A 13,802-nucleotide genomic window follows, 5' to 3' on the forward strand; every position below is an offset into this window, starting at 1 on the left:
CGGCCGATGAACCGGACGAACAACAGAGCGGTAGACGTGCGTTGTAGCTTTCCACTATTTGGCGTGCCATCGTACGCGGATAACAAGAGAGCGTGGAGCGGCGCAGCGTAGCAGGGTGAAGTTGCAGACGGCACAAGATATGTACAGTTCTGGAACCAGTCATTCACTTGATTAGGCGCGTAGTATCGAAGGCTTCGGCCAGACATATACCAATTCGTTACCTGAGAGAACAGTAGCTTTCATCCGACTGACCAGCCGATGAACCGGACGAACAACTGAAGAACGTTTGAGCGGCAGACGTGCATTGTTGTTTTCCTCTATTCGGTGGGCCGATGTGGAATTTTGCAGGGATGAAAGGGACGGGCCAGGGATTGAACCTAGGACCTTTTGCATACGAATCAAAAGCGATAGCCACTAGACCACTAAGCCCGTCTTATGGATGCCTTACGTTTTTGGAGGCTAGCACACTTAAAGCATTGCACAATGGTCCGAGGACCAACATTAAGTGGAAAAAATTAATAACTCAAAAACCATCCAAGATAGAGTCTTCATGTCTTCTAGACATTTGCTCGTGAGTCCAAGCCACGTTATATGCAAAAGTGTCCTAAACGCCAAATCTTAAAATACTTCATATTTCACCACCTAACTTTTTTATTTCAAAAGATATCGAAATAAAATGTTCTGCAAAGTTGAAGAAGGTAAAAACTCCGACAACTTTCTCGAAGAGCAGTTTTTTCTATCTCTTCAATCTGAGGAGATATAACTTATTGAAGAAATAAAAAGTCCGAAATCAGTTTTTTTGTCATATGTCAAAAACTATCATTTTTTCAAGCCTACTATGTTCAGAGCAATTGTACATATTGCCAAAATACACATTTCGTCAGAAGACATCAAAGCTGTACGATGTTTCTATCAAAAGATATAAGTATTTTTGTACTTTTTTAAGCCAATTTTTCTAGCGTAACATTTGAAAAAGGCGCAAGTGAATCTTTAATTTTCTCCCACCACCGGATCTAGTATGACAAAAACTGCATTTTAACAAATTTTGGAGAGGGTGTTTTTTTGTTTTGCGTTTTAAATGTGATTTGACTATGACCGTATTTTAGGCATCAAATTCACGAAAAAAGACATCCATAATGTCCGAGTTCAACATCTACTCGTGTTTCAAGATCACTTATCTTAAACATTCGAGTAGCGATGAACCCAATGTTGTCTTTTTTGTTTTGTTTTGTTCCTTCGTGTAAGTGAGCAAAAATATAAAACAAATTCCCTATAGTTTTTCGATTTCTTAATTCATCAGATATATGCAATGGTTTTAACCGGTGTCAAGCCATGGGAGTCACATTAGGTTGATTTGCTTTTGAATGCTGACATATTTGAGGCGATAAAGCTTGAATAAAAAATACAATGATTTTATATATTGGTATCAAATGCTAAACCTACAAACTAGCAACACGGCCAAGCCAACAACAAAGCGATATGATCGCAGCAAACGGATATCAATTTCGACCAATCAGCGAATGGTCTCCGTTTGACAGCAAATTGGTCTCAAATTGACTGACTACGTGTCGCATCCTATCCTAGGATCAAAGGCCTTTCATAATATATGTCAAACATATAAAACTGGACGGTCCACAATTCAATTTAAAATTTGCATACGATCACCAGATGCATATATCTGATGAATTAAGAAATCGAAAAACTATAGGGAATTTGTTTTATATTTTTGCTCACTTACACAAAGGAACAAAACAAAACAAAAAAGACAACATTGTGTTCATCGCTACTCGAATGTTTGAGATAAGTGATCTTGAAACACGAGTAGATGTTGAACTCGGACATTATGGATGTCATTTTTCGTGAATTTGATGCCTAAAATACGGTCATAGTCAAATCACATTTACACAGTTAATCGCGTTCGGTAAATTTTACCGAAATCTCAACCGCTGAGCGTTCGGTAATGGATTTTTAACGAAATTCTGTAAAAAATTAACAAATTTCGGTAAAATGTTATGGTTTATCTGTCAAACTCTAACGAACTTCGGTAAAAGTTGTTACCTTTACCGATTTTTTCCTGTAAAACAAACTTAACGATTGAGATTTCGGTAAAACATTACCGAAGTCGGTGATTTTTTCTAACTGTGTAAAACGCAAAACAAAAAAACACCCTCTCCAAAATTTGTTAAAATGCAGTTTTTGTCATACTAGATCCGGTAGTGGGAGAAAATTCGCGAAAAATGTGAATATCTCCAAAACCATTATGTGTGATGTGCTCATATGTTGTTAACCATGCCATGAGGAAGTGTCCAAGGAAGGTTGAAGTTTATGTTCATGGATAAATCTGCTTGGAATTCCAAGATTTGCCAGGAAGTTCGAACTCTGGACATCGTTTTCTCACATCACGATTTTGACACCAAATGTGTACAAAGATGACAATCTCAAGAATCGCGTGCTGCTTTTCAAAAATGCACACAAGGGATCTGTAGAGGTTTGAGCTACATTGGTGAGCTATCACGACAGCCTGAGATGTGCAGTGGTGTCATCACTGTTGGATAGTGTTTATTAACGAAAAAACACTCAAATTTCGCATCTTTGGAATTCACTGAATAGCCCTTAATTTCGCAAGAAGAGAAATATTTGGCAAAGTTTCTTTGGAATCCTAATCAGACTGGTAGAGGGTCTCAGGACACTACAGAGATGACCCGATTGTTAAACAAATACACCGAAGGGGTTGATGTTAAAATTTACTACCATTGTGCAGATTTTTAAGGAAGTTATCACGGAAAAAATGAGAAAATGTATTAAAAATTAAATAAAATCATTTCAATGATATTTTTCCATGAAACTTCAGTAAATTATCTTTGTTTTGAGGGCTTAACCTTTTCAGTTTGTTCTTCCACCTCTGAGATATATGTGATTATCTGCGTCCGGATTCTATCTGGACAATGCCTTATTTGATTAACATAAGCCAACTTTTGGCCCGGGGTCTCCAGTTAGCTTAGTGGATCGCCAATCTGCGGGCGGCTGGTTCGATTCCCGTTCCGGTCGGGAAAATTTTCTCGATTCCCTGGGCATAGTTTATCATTGTACTTGCCTCACAATATATAAATTCATGCAATGGCAAGCAAAGAAAGCCCTTCAAAAAATAACTGTGGAAGTGCTCAAAGAACACTAAGTTGAAGCGAGGCAGGACAAGTCCCAGTGGGGACGTAGAGCCATAAATAAGCAGAAGAAGAAGAACTTTTGGCTCACGTGATACCAAATTTACCAAATCAAATAAACAAATAAAAAAAGGGAATTTTGTACAAAAAATAAGTCAAGACTATAATAAGGAAATGTAGCACGCGAGAACAGGTCTTGCTCCTGGGCATTTGGGATGGGGCCAAAGGGGTTTCCAGGAAGTTCCAAGAGGGCTTAACGGATGAGCCTTCTCAGGGCGTTCTGTCAGGTTTCGTTTATATTTCAATTGGAATACGAGAATTTCTGTGGCGTTTCAATATTGAGGGGGTTCAGGGACGTTTCAAGGAGTTTAAGAGCGATTCAGGGGATGTCTCAGAAGCCTTTAAATTTCGTTACTAGGGGTTTCAGGGACATTTCAGAGAGATACATTTAAAGGACGTTCCAAGAAATTTAAGGGGCGTTTCAAAGAGTTTTCATGTTCAACACCTTGAAAGTTTCTGGAGATTTTCAAAGGCGTTTTCAGAGGTTTCAGATCAGGCTCGTATCAGGAGGGTTTCGGGAACATCCATAAAAGCAGGGATTTTCATGGGCATCTCAAATAGATTACTGAGATTACTAGGGCATTTCAATGGGATTATGGCGGTTTAAGATGCGTTTCACTGGGTTTCAAGGGTTTTTGTGAAGGGGTCTCTGAAAATCGCTTGAAACTTGTTGGAATGCCTTCGAAATCCCCAGGAAATGTCTGCGTAACTCCTTTAAAACCCGCCAAAAATCCTCTGATGCTTCCTGAAATGCCCCCGAAAATCTCCTATTCCTTGTAACGTACCTGAGACCCTCCAAACCCCCCGAAAACGTCTGTATAACGCCCCTAAAACCCACCGAAATGTATCCGTAACTCCTCCGAAACCATCGAAATCCCCTCGAATTCCATGTAGCGCACCTGAGACTTCGAAACCACCAAAATTTCCTCCGTTCCGCATTGAAACCCGAATAAAATGCTTTGAAACTCCAAAAGCCCCCTCGGACCCCATTTAATGCAACTGAGACCCTCCGGAACCCCCGAAAACGCATCTAAAAGCTACCGAAATGTTCTGAAACTTCCTGAAATACCTTCAAAATTCCCCTAAAATCCCCTTTGAATTCAATGTAAATCACCTGTAATCCTTCGAAACTCCCTAAAATATTAGCGTAACGCCTCTGAAACCCGCTGAAAATCCTCTGAAACTTCCTAAAATGCTCCCGAAAACCTCCAAAACCTTGTAACGTACCTGAGACCCTCCGAACCCCTCGAAAACGTCTGCATAACGCCTCTAAAATCCGCCGTAATGTTTCCGTAACCCCTCTGAAACCAGTTGAAATCTGAAACCTTCGAAATCCCCTCGAACCCCATGTAGCGCACCTGAGACTTCGAAACCACCGAAATTGCCTCCGTAACGCATCTGAAACACGAATAAAATGATTTAAAACTCCAAAAGCCCCCTCGGACCGAAATTCCCCTAAAATCTCCTTGAGTTCAATGTATCACACCTGTAATGCTAGCGGAACTCCCTAAAATGCCAGCGTAATGCCTCTGAAACCCACCGAAAGTCCTCTGAAACTTTCTGAAATAGCTTCGAAGTTCTCCTAAAACCCCTTGTAAAACCCCCTCGGACTCCATATATCGCACCTGAGAACCTCCGAAACCACTGAAAATGCACCTGTAACGCCTTCTAAACCCGTCGAAACTGTCTGTAACGCTTCGAAAACCTTCTCAGACCCCCGAATTTGTGTGACAATCATGGTGCTACATTCTCGAAAAATTATGGACGTCATACAGATCCTGCACTAATTAATTGTTTTTGGTTTTGCGCTTTCAGTTGTCCCGATCGACTGAAATAAACCTTTTCTAAGAAAACTCGTGTGACAGTAACTGTCATAACTTTGGTTATGGAGCGGACCTGGTGTGATGGTTAGAACACTAGACTATCACGCCGAGGACCTGGGATCGAATCCCACTCCCGACAAACTCGCAAAATGTGAGTTCTTCCTTCGGAACGGAAGTAAAGCGTGGGTCCCGAGATGAACTAGCCCAGGGCTAAAAATCTCGTTAATACAGATAAAAAAAAACTTTGGTTATAATTTTTTCATGTTCCCAATCTGATTTTGCACATTAAACATAAAGATTATGATGACCGCATAACGAGAATTTAACAAACAAAAAGATATAATTACAATCATAACAAAAAATTAAACACCCGAACCAACACAAATATGGCTTAGGGACAAAACTTCGAAAGACAAAACGTCAAATGCCAAAAGTTCGAATGCCAAAAAGTTAGCTCTTCTTCTAAAGCAATCCATTCTTTCACTTTTCTAACTTTTGTTCCTTCGACATTTTGGCATTCAACGTTTTGTCTTATTGACGTTTGTCACAACCCATTCTCAGTGGGGGTGTTCCGAACGAGCAGAAACCTGCACCCCGGTGCGACAGGGTCACTCGATCCACTCACAGTAGAAGATCGTAGTATGTAAGAGTCGACAACGTGCGCAACAGTATTGAATGTGTCATGCAGAATTGATTGAATTATCCCTACCTAACTATAGCTACATGCAGACAAAACAAACAGAATTGGCTTACAACTAGAACACAACACATTGAATTGTTAAAATATATCCTAAAACTAGTTAAAAGTCATTAAAACCTAGATTAAAATTGTTGGACAGTGGACAGATTTGAATTTGAGGACTAGAAATGTAAGTAAAACTATCCATTTAATGTTCAATTATGTGCTAATTGGATTAAAATATATTGCAGCTAAAAAGCTGATTCATGTGGAACCCACAAACGAGTCGTGCTACGAGACCATCCGAATAACTTTCCGTTGCTGTCCCAACATACTTTTTAGATTTCTAAGAGAAATCTCGCGGAGATGCCGAATTCCGCAAATATTTCTGGCCAAGGAGTGCCACCGAATCAGCAGCAGCCAGAAGGTACTGGTCTGCAGCGAGACAGTGATCCTAACCTCAACTTGGTAGGCCATCCAGTAGGATCAAACAATGACGCTGCGGTTATGAATGTTCCGAGTGGATCCACCAACACCCGTTCCCGCAAGAGCAGATCATCCAAGGCTAGTTCCCGTGCTTTACGTGCTTCTCTCGATCTACAGCGGCTCGAGGAGGAAAAGCGCCTGGAAAAGGAATTTCTCGCCAGGAAGTACGAAATCCTGCAGGCGCAGCTTGAGGATGGACAAGGCAGTAGCAGTAGCGGCAGAACTCGTCGATCGTCCCATGGCAGTTCGCAGAGGACTCACGATTGGGTACAGAGCCAGATTGTCCCGACTACCAGTACAACCACCGAACCCCCAGTGATTCCCGTGGGTACTCAGTCTCGGACCGGCACAATACCCAAGGATTTCCCTCCAGCGGTCGCAGTGACAACTAGTGCCATGATCATGGATGAATCGAGTGTGCTGGACATGCGATCGTTATCCATCAACCCGAATACAGTGGATCAGGTGGCGCCGAAGGTACAGTGTGCAGCTAGTTCATCGTTCGCTCCAACCCGTCATCGGCTGGCTAAAAACACCGACCAAACGACTGCAGTAAACTGTGCAACCGATTGTGAAGGCGCAGTAGGTGGTTGCACAACAATTTCGACGGATCATCGTGCGTTGCCGACTGCGGTGAATTTTTCCATTTCGCCAACACGCACCCCGGAGGCTTTGATGGAGCAGCTAAGTGAGCTGCAACAGCGTGTGGACAGTTTCCAGCAACAGTTGTTGGCTAAGACACCTTGTCAAGGCCAGACCCTAGATCGACACCCGGACGAACCTCGGCACTTCCAGCCGACACAATCATCGACGGTGAATGTGCCAAAGCCAGCGCGCAAAGTTGCGTACGATCTGCCTACCAGCGACGGTAATAACAAAGTCACCAGCTCGGTAAGTCATACGTGCTCCAACACTATTTCTGCATTTGTACCGCAATTGAATGTTTTGAGCTCGGTTGATCGGTCGCTACCGACACGAGCTGTTGAACAAATAAATAAAACACCCCCTCCGCCCACCGGGCCATGCTTACTTCCCCCCATTCTACCATTCGTGCCGGCGCATATGAGTACACCTCAAGCCCATTCTACTCCCCCCTCCGTGCATACAGTTTCCTCTCGATTGTCTCCAATAATGTCGCCGATGGTTCCCGCATCTGCCCCCATCACCGCTCCCGTCTCCGCTGCCAACGATGTTGCTCGGCGGCAGCTATTCGGTCCAAACTCACAGCAACTCGCCGCCAGACACGTCGTGCCCAGAGAGCTCCCTGCTTTCACCGGTGATCCAGTCGAGTGGCCGTTGTTCCTGAGCTGCTACCAGAATACGACAGACATGTGCGGATATTCCGATGGCGAGAACCTGATGCGGCTGCAGCGGTGCCTAAAGGGAAACGCGTTGGAGGCAGTTCGAAGCCATCTGATGCATCCATCTTCTGTACCGTCAATCATCGACACGTTGAAAACGCTGTACGGACGTCCAGAGCAAATCATCAACTCTCTACTTTCCAAGCTTCGCGCGACGCCGACCCCAAAATCGGAACACCTGGAGAGTCTGATCGGTTTCGGTTTGGCATGCAAAAACCTTTGCAGCCACCTCCAGGCAGCGGGTCTACAGGATCACCTTTCGAATCCTCTGTTGCTTCAGGAGTTGGTGAGTAAGCTGCCAGCTACCCTCAAGCTAAACTGGTCGCTCTTCAAGCGGCAATATGCCATCGCAGATCTCACCACGTTTGGCAGCTACATGGACCAGATCGTGACAGCCGCCAGTGAAGTGACGTTTCTCAACGAAGCAGATGGACATCGTGGCAAGCAGGAGAAACCGAAGACGAAGGAGAAAATGTTCGTGCACACCTCTGAGGAGAAGGCAGTGGAAAGCGTTTCCGTCAACCGTCAGGAGAACAAGCCGAAACCCTGTGCGGCCTGCAAGAAGGACGGACACAGAATAAAGGACTGCCACTCCTTCCGGAAGATGCAACTTGCAGACCGCTGGAAACTAGTGCAAGAGCGATTTCTCTGTCGTCGCTGTTTGGGCTCTCACGGCAAGTTCCCATGCAAGGCAAGCAACTGTGGGGAGAATGGTTGCGAGGATCGTCATCACAAGCTTCTTCATCCAGGGAATCCACAGTTATCCCGAGCAACCGACACTCCAAAGACTACAAGCACGGTTACCGTTCATCGGCAGTTCCAGCAAGCTGTTCTGTTCCGTATTATTCCGGTGTCGCTACACGGGAATGGCAAAACCATCAGAACGTACGCCTTTCTCGACGATGGTTCATCCAAAACTTTGGTGGAAGCGCAGGTAGCAGAAGAACTTGGAGTCACCGGTGCCATACATCCACTCTGCTTGCAGTGGACCAGTGGTGTTGAACGAGTAGAAGACGATTCACAAGTGATAAAGCTGCAGATTTCCGGTGCAACGAACTCAACGAGGCTCGATTTGAAGGAAGTGCATACCGTTAAGAGTCTCAACCTTCCAGTGCAGTCGTTGGATTTCAGCGAACTTTCCGAACAGTATCCGCATCTGCAGGGACTACCTGTCCACAGCTACACAGACGCCGTTCCTACGATCTTAATCGGTCTGGACAATTCCTTCGTGATGGCAACTCGGAAAAGCAGAGAAGGAGCTAGAGGCAGCCCGATCGCAGCTAAAACTAGATTGGGCTGGACAGTCTATGGAAGCACATCCACAGAAGCCGAACAATCCGCTAACAAGCTATTCCACATTTCCGTCCGTTCGCCCGATCAAGAGCTCCACGACCTCGTGAAGGAGTTTTTCGCATTGGAAAGTGTGAATGCTACATCTTCTGCAATAGAAAACGACGACGATAGACGTGCCAGGCAGATCCTCGAAGCCACTACTGTACGGACGGAGTCAGGTCGATTCCAAACCGGCTTGCTTTGGAAATACGATCATGTGGAATTCCCAAACAGCCGGCCCATGGCGGAAAAGCGATTCCGCTGTCTCGAGCGTCGTCTAGCATCCAAACCTGATCTATACGACAACGTGAAGACCCAGATCAGTCAATACCAAGCCAAGGGGTATGCTCATAAGGCGAGTCCAGACGAACTAGCTAGCTTCGATCCTAAGCGGACTTGGTTTCTGCCACTGAACGTTGTTACGAACCCGAGGAAGCCTAACAAGGTGCGACTAGTGTGGGATGCGGCCGCCAAAGTTCAAGGCCAGTCGTTCAATTCTGCTCTTCTGTCTGGTCCGGATTTTCTCGCACCGCTTCCGGCCGTTCTGTCTTCATTTCGCCAGTTCGAGGTAGCTATAAGTGCCGATATCTGCGAGATGTTCCACCAGATCTTGATTCGCCCTGAGGACCGGTCGGCTCAGCTATTCCTATGGAGAGACGATCCGTCCAAGCAATTCGAGGTGTTCGTCATGGACGTAGCGACGTTTGGCTCCACCTGCTCTCCTTCTGCAGCCCAGTACGTAAAAAACCGGAATGCCGAGGAGTTTGCCGACGAGTTTCCGCAGGCAGCGGAGGCGATAACGAAACACCATTATGTCGACGATTTTCTGTGCAGTGTGGATACCGAACAGGAAGCAGTGGAACTTGCAGGACAGGTGAAGTTAGTGCACTCGAAGGCTGGATTTGATATACGAAACTGGCTGTCGAACTCGAATCACGTTCTCACACGGGTCGGGGAACAACAAACGGAATCTGCAAAGAAAGTTTGGATCGATAAGTCTGCCGCGTACGAACGCGTTCTTGGCATGACCTGGAAGCCGGAATCGGATGTCTTCGTATTCCAAGGAGTGTTCAGGGAAGAAATCCAGGTTCTTCTTCTGAGCGACGCCGTTCCGACCAAAAGAGAAGTTCTGCGAACCGTGATGAGCATCTTCGACCCCATCGGACTGGTAGCCATCTTCGTAGTCCACGGAAAGGTGCTTGTACAGCACATCTGGCGCTCTGGGATCGGTTGGGACGAACGCATTTCGGAAGTACTTCTAGAGCAATGGCAGCGGTGGATCAAATTACTGCAGCAGCTGGACCGAATCGAAATCCCACGTTGCTACTTCCCTGGCTACTCCTCTGAAGACTACAGGACTGCGGAGCTGCACATTTTTGTGGACGCATCCGAAGAAGCCTTTGCTGCAGTGGCGTATTTCCGGATTGTCGAAGGAACAACAGTTCGATGCTCGTTGGTTTCGGCAAAAACGAAGGTTGCGCCTCTGAAGCTATTATCCATTCCCAGGTTGGAGTTGTCAGCAGCTGTTCTTGGCGCCAGGCTTTCAAAATCTGTTGTTGAGAACCACACGATTCCGATTAGGCGCAAAACATTTTGGAGTGATTCCTGCACCTTCCTCTCCTGGTTGCGAGCAGATCCCCGAAAATATCGGCAATTTGTCGCATTCAGGCTAACTGAAATCCACGATCTCACGCAGGTCGATGAATGGCGCTGGGTGCCGTCTCGTTTGAACGTGGCCGACGAGGCTACTAAGTGGGGAAAAGGCCCCGATATCACTTCCGGCAGTCGCTGGTTTCAAGCTCCAAAGTTCCTCTACGAGCACCCGGATTCGTGGCCTCAGCAAACAATGAAAGGCAACGAGTCGTCTGAAGAGCTTCGTCCGGTTCACCTTCATCACGACGTAGCCCAGGAACAACTGTTGCAGTTTGGGCGGTTCTCAAAATGGGAGCGCCTGGTCCGCGCTTTAGCCTACGTGCACAGGTTCGTGCGCAATCTTCGTTGCAAAGTCAAGAAGCAGCCTACAAGTTGTACGGAATGGCTAACTCGAGATGAACTACAACGAGCGGAGACAACCATTTTCAAGCTTATCCAGCACGAAACTTTCGGGGACGAGATCGTTATTCTCAAGCGTAATCAGCAACTTCCCGCTGGTGAACAACTGCAGCTGGACAGGACCAGCAAGATTCGCAAGCTTTCTCCTTTTCTGGACGAGCAGGACGTCATGCGAATGGACGGTAGAATATGCGAATGGACGGTAGAATCGCAGGTGCACAGCAGGTTTCGTTCGACTTTAAGTTCCCAGTTATTCTGCCCAAGCGACACGGCGGCACTACACTTCTGGTCGATTGGTACCATCGGCAGTACAAGCACTGCAATGCGGAAACAGCGGTAAATGAGATGCGTCAAAGGTTCCACGTGTCGGAGATGAGAGTTGCCTTCAAGCAGGCCGGAAAGCTGTGTCAGTGGTGCAAAGTCTACAAGGCAGTTCCAGAAATCCCGAGAATGGCTCCATTGCCACAAGCAAGGACGGTATCGCACGTTAGGCCATTCACTTACGTCGGCGTGGACTACTTCGGGCCGATGTTGGTGAAGCAGGGACGCAGCGAGGTGAAACGTTGGGTCGCGTTATTTACCTGCTTGACCATACGCGCAGTGCATCTTGAAGTGGTGCACAACCTCACAACGGAGTCCTGCAAGATGGCGGTAAGGCGTTTCGTTGCACGGAGGGGGGCCCCGAGGGAAATCTTTAGCGATAGAGGAACGAACTTTGTGGGTGCAAACCGTGACCTGAAGATGGAACTCCAGCAGATCAACAGCAACCTCGCTAGTACCTTCACCAATACGGATACACAGTGGCGTTTCAATCCACCTTCCACGCCGCATATGGGGGGATCTTGGGAGCGCATGGTCCGGTCGGTGAAAGGCGCGCTGGCATCACTGTCAATCGGGGGCAAGCCGGATGATGAGACCCTCCGTACGCTCCTGGTGGAAGCGGAATCCATCGTGAACTCGAGGCCGCTGACATACCTCCCAATCGATTCTGAAGAGCAGGAAGCCCTCACACCGAACTGCTTCCTAATGCTGAGCACTAGCGGCGTCAATCAGCCGGCCAGAGAACCGATCGAGGAGAGGGCGACAGCAAGGTGTAATTGGGACCTGTGCAAACAACTGTTAGACAGATTCTGGGCTCGGTGGATCAAGGAATATCTTCCAACGATCACGAAACGCACCAAGTGGTTCAGAGAATACAAACCCGTACAAGTTGGCGATCTAGTGATTGTTGTGGAGGATCGAGTACGGAATGGCTGGGTCAGAGGACGAGTTGTTCGCGTGTTTCCAGGACGGGACGGCCGTATACGCAATGCGGAAGTAGCGACATCCAGTGCAGGATTGCTGGTGCGGTCGGTAGCGAAACTGGCAGTTTTGGAAGTAGGAGGTACCGCTGAAGTAGACTTCAAGCAATACGGGTCGGGGGATGTTCCGAACGAGCAGAAACCTGCACCCCGGTGCGACAGGGTCACTCGATCCACTCACAGTAGAAGATCGTAGTATGTAAGAGTCGACAACGTGCGCAACAGTATTGAATGTGTCATGCAGAATTGATTGAATTATCCCTACCTAACTATAGCTACATGCAGACAAAACAAACAGAATTGGCTTACAACTAGAACACAACACATTGAATTGTTAAAATATATCCTAAAACTAGTTAAAAGTCATTAAAACCTAGATTAAAATTGTTGGACAGTGGACAGATTTGAATTTGAGGACTAGAAATGTAAGTAAAACTATCCATTTAATGTTCAATTATGTGCTAATTGGATTAAAATATATTGCAGCTAAAAAGCTGATTCATGTGGAACCCACAAACGAGTCGTGCTACGAGACCATCCGAATAACTTTCCGTTGCTGTCCCAACAGGGGGTCTGTCTGTCTGTCTGTCTGTCTGTCTGTCTGTCTGTCTGTCTGTCTGTCTGTCTGTCTGTCTGTCTGTCTGTCTGTCTGTCTGTCTGTCTGTCTGTCTGTCTGTCTGTCTGTCTGTCTGTCTGTCTGTCTGTCTGTCTGTCTGTCTGTCTGTCTGTCTGTCTGTCTGTCTGTCTGTCTGTCTGTCTGTCTGTCTGTCTGTCTGTCTGTCTGTCTGTCTGTCTGTCTGTCTGTCTGTCTGTCTGTCTGTCTGTCTGTCTGTCTGTCTGTCTGTCTGTCTGTCTGTCTGTCTGTCTGTCTGTCTGTCTGTCTGTCTGTCTGTCTGTCTGTCTGTCTGTCTGTCTGTCTGTCTGTCTGTCTGTCTGTCTGTCTGTCTGTCTGTCTGTCTGTCTGTCTGTCTGTCTGTCTGTCTGTCTGTCTGTCTGTCTGTCTGTCTGTCTGTCTGTCTGTCTGTCTGTCTGTCTGTCTGTCTGTCTGTCTGTCTGTCTGTCTGTCTGTCTGTCTGTCTGTCTGTCTGTCTGTCTGTCTGTCTGTCTGTCTGTCTGTCTGTCTGTCTGTCTGTCTGTCTGTCTGTCTGTCTGTCTGTCTGTCTGTCTGTCTGTCTGTCTGTCTGTCTGTCTGTCTGTCTGTCTGTCTGTCTGTCTGTCTGTCTGTCTGTCTGTCTGTCTGTCTGTCTGTCTGTCTGTCTGTCTGTCTGTCTGTCTGTCTGTCTGTCTGTCTGTCTGTCTGTCTGTCTGTCTGTCTGTCTGTCTGTCTGTCTGTCTGTCTGTCTGTCTGTCTGTCTGTCTGTCTGTCTGTCTGTCTGTCTGTCTGTCTGTCTGTCTGTCTGTCTGTCTGTCTGTCTGTCTGTCTGTCTGTCTGTCTGTCTGTCTGTCTGTCTGTCTGTCTGTCTGTCTGTCTGTCTGTCTGTCTGTCTGTCTGTCTGTCTGTCTGTCTGTCTGTCTGTCTGTCTGTCTGTCTGTCTGTCTGTCTGTCT

At 46.5% G+C, this 13,802-nt stretch overlaps 1 protein-coding gene across 1 annotated transcript; it reads left to right on the forward strand.

Moving 5' to 3' along the window:
• The first annotated feature begins 11,299 nt into the window (after window positions 1-11,299).
• Window positions 11,300-12,451, forward strand: LOC134286029 (uncharacterized). The gene has a single exon (XM_062847592.1). It carries the CDS (start codon window positions 11,300-11,302, stop codon window positions 12,449-12,451), a length of 1,152 nt encoding a protein of 383 aa, XP_062703576.1.
• The last annotated feature ends 1,351 nt before the right edge of the window (window positions 12,452-13,802 follow it).

This window comes from Aedes albopictus, chromosome 2 (genome assembly GCF_035046485.1).
Source record: "Aedes albopictus strain Foshan chromosome 2, AalbF5, whole genome shotgun sequence".
Taxonomy (NCBI): domain Eukaryota; kingdom Metazoa; phylum Arthropoda; class Insecta; order Diptera; family Culicidae; genus Aedes; species Aedes albopictus.

Coding starts and splice junctions, on each gene's coding strand:
- LOC134286029 (XM_062847592.1), top strand. CDS start 11,300: ATGCGTCAAAGGTTCCACGTGTCGGAGATGAGAGTTGCCTTCAAGCAG.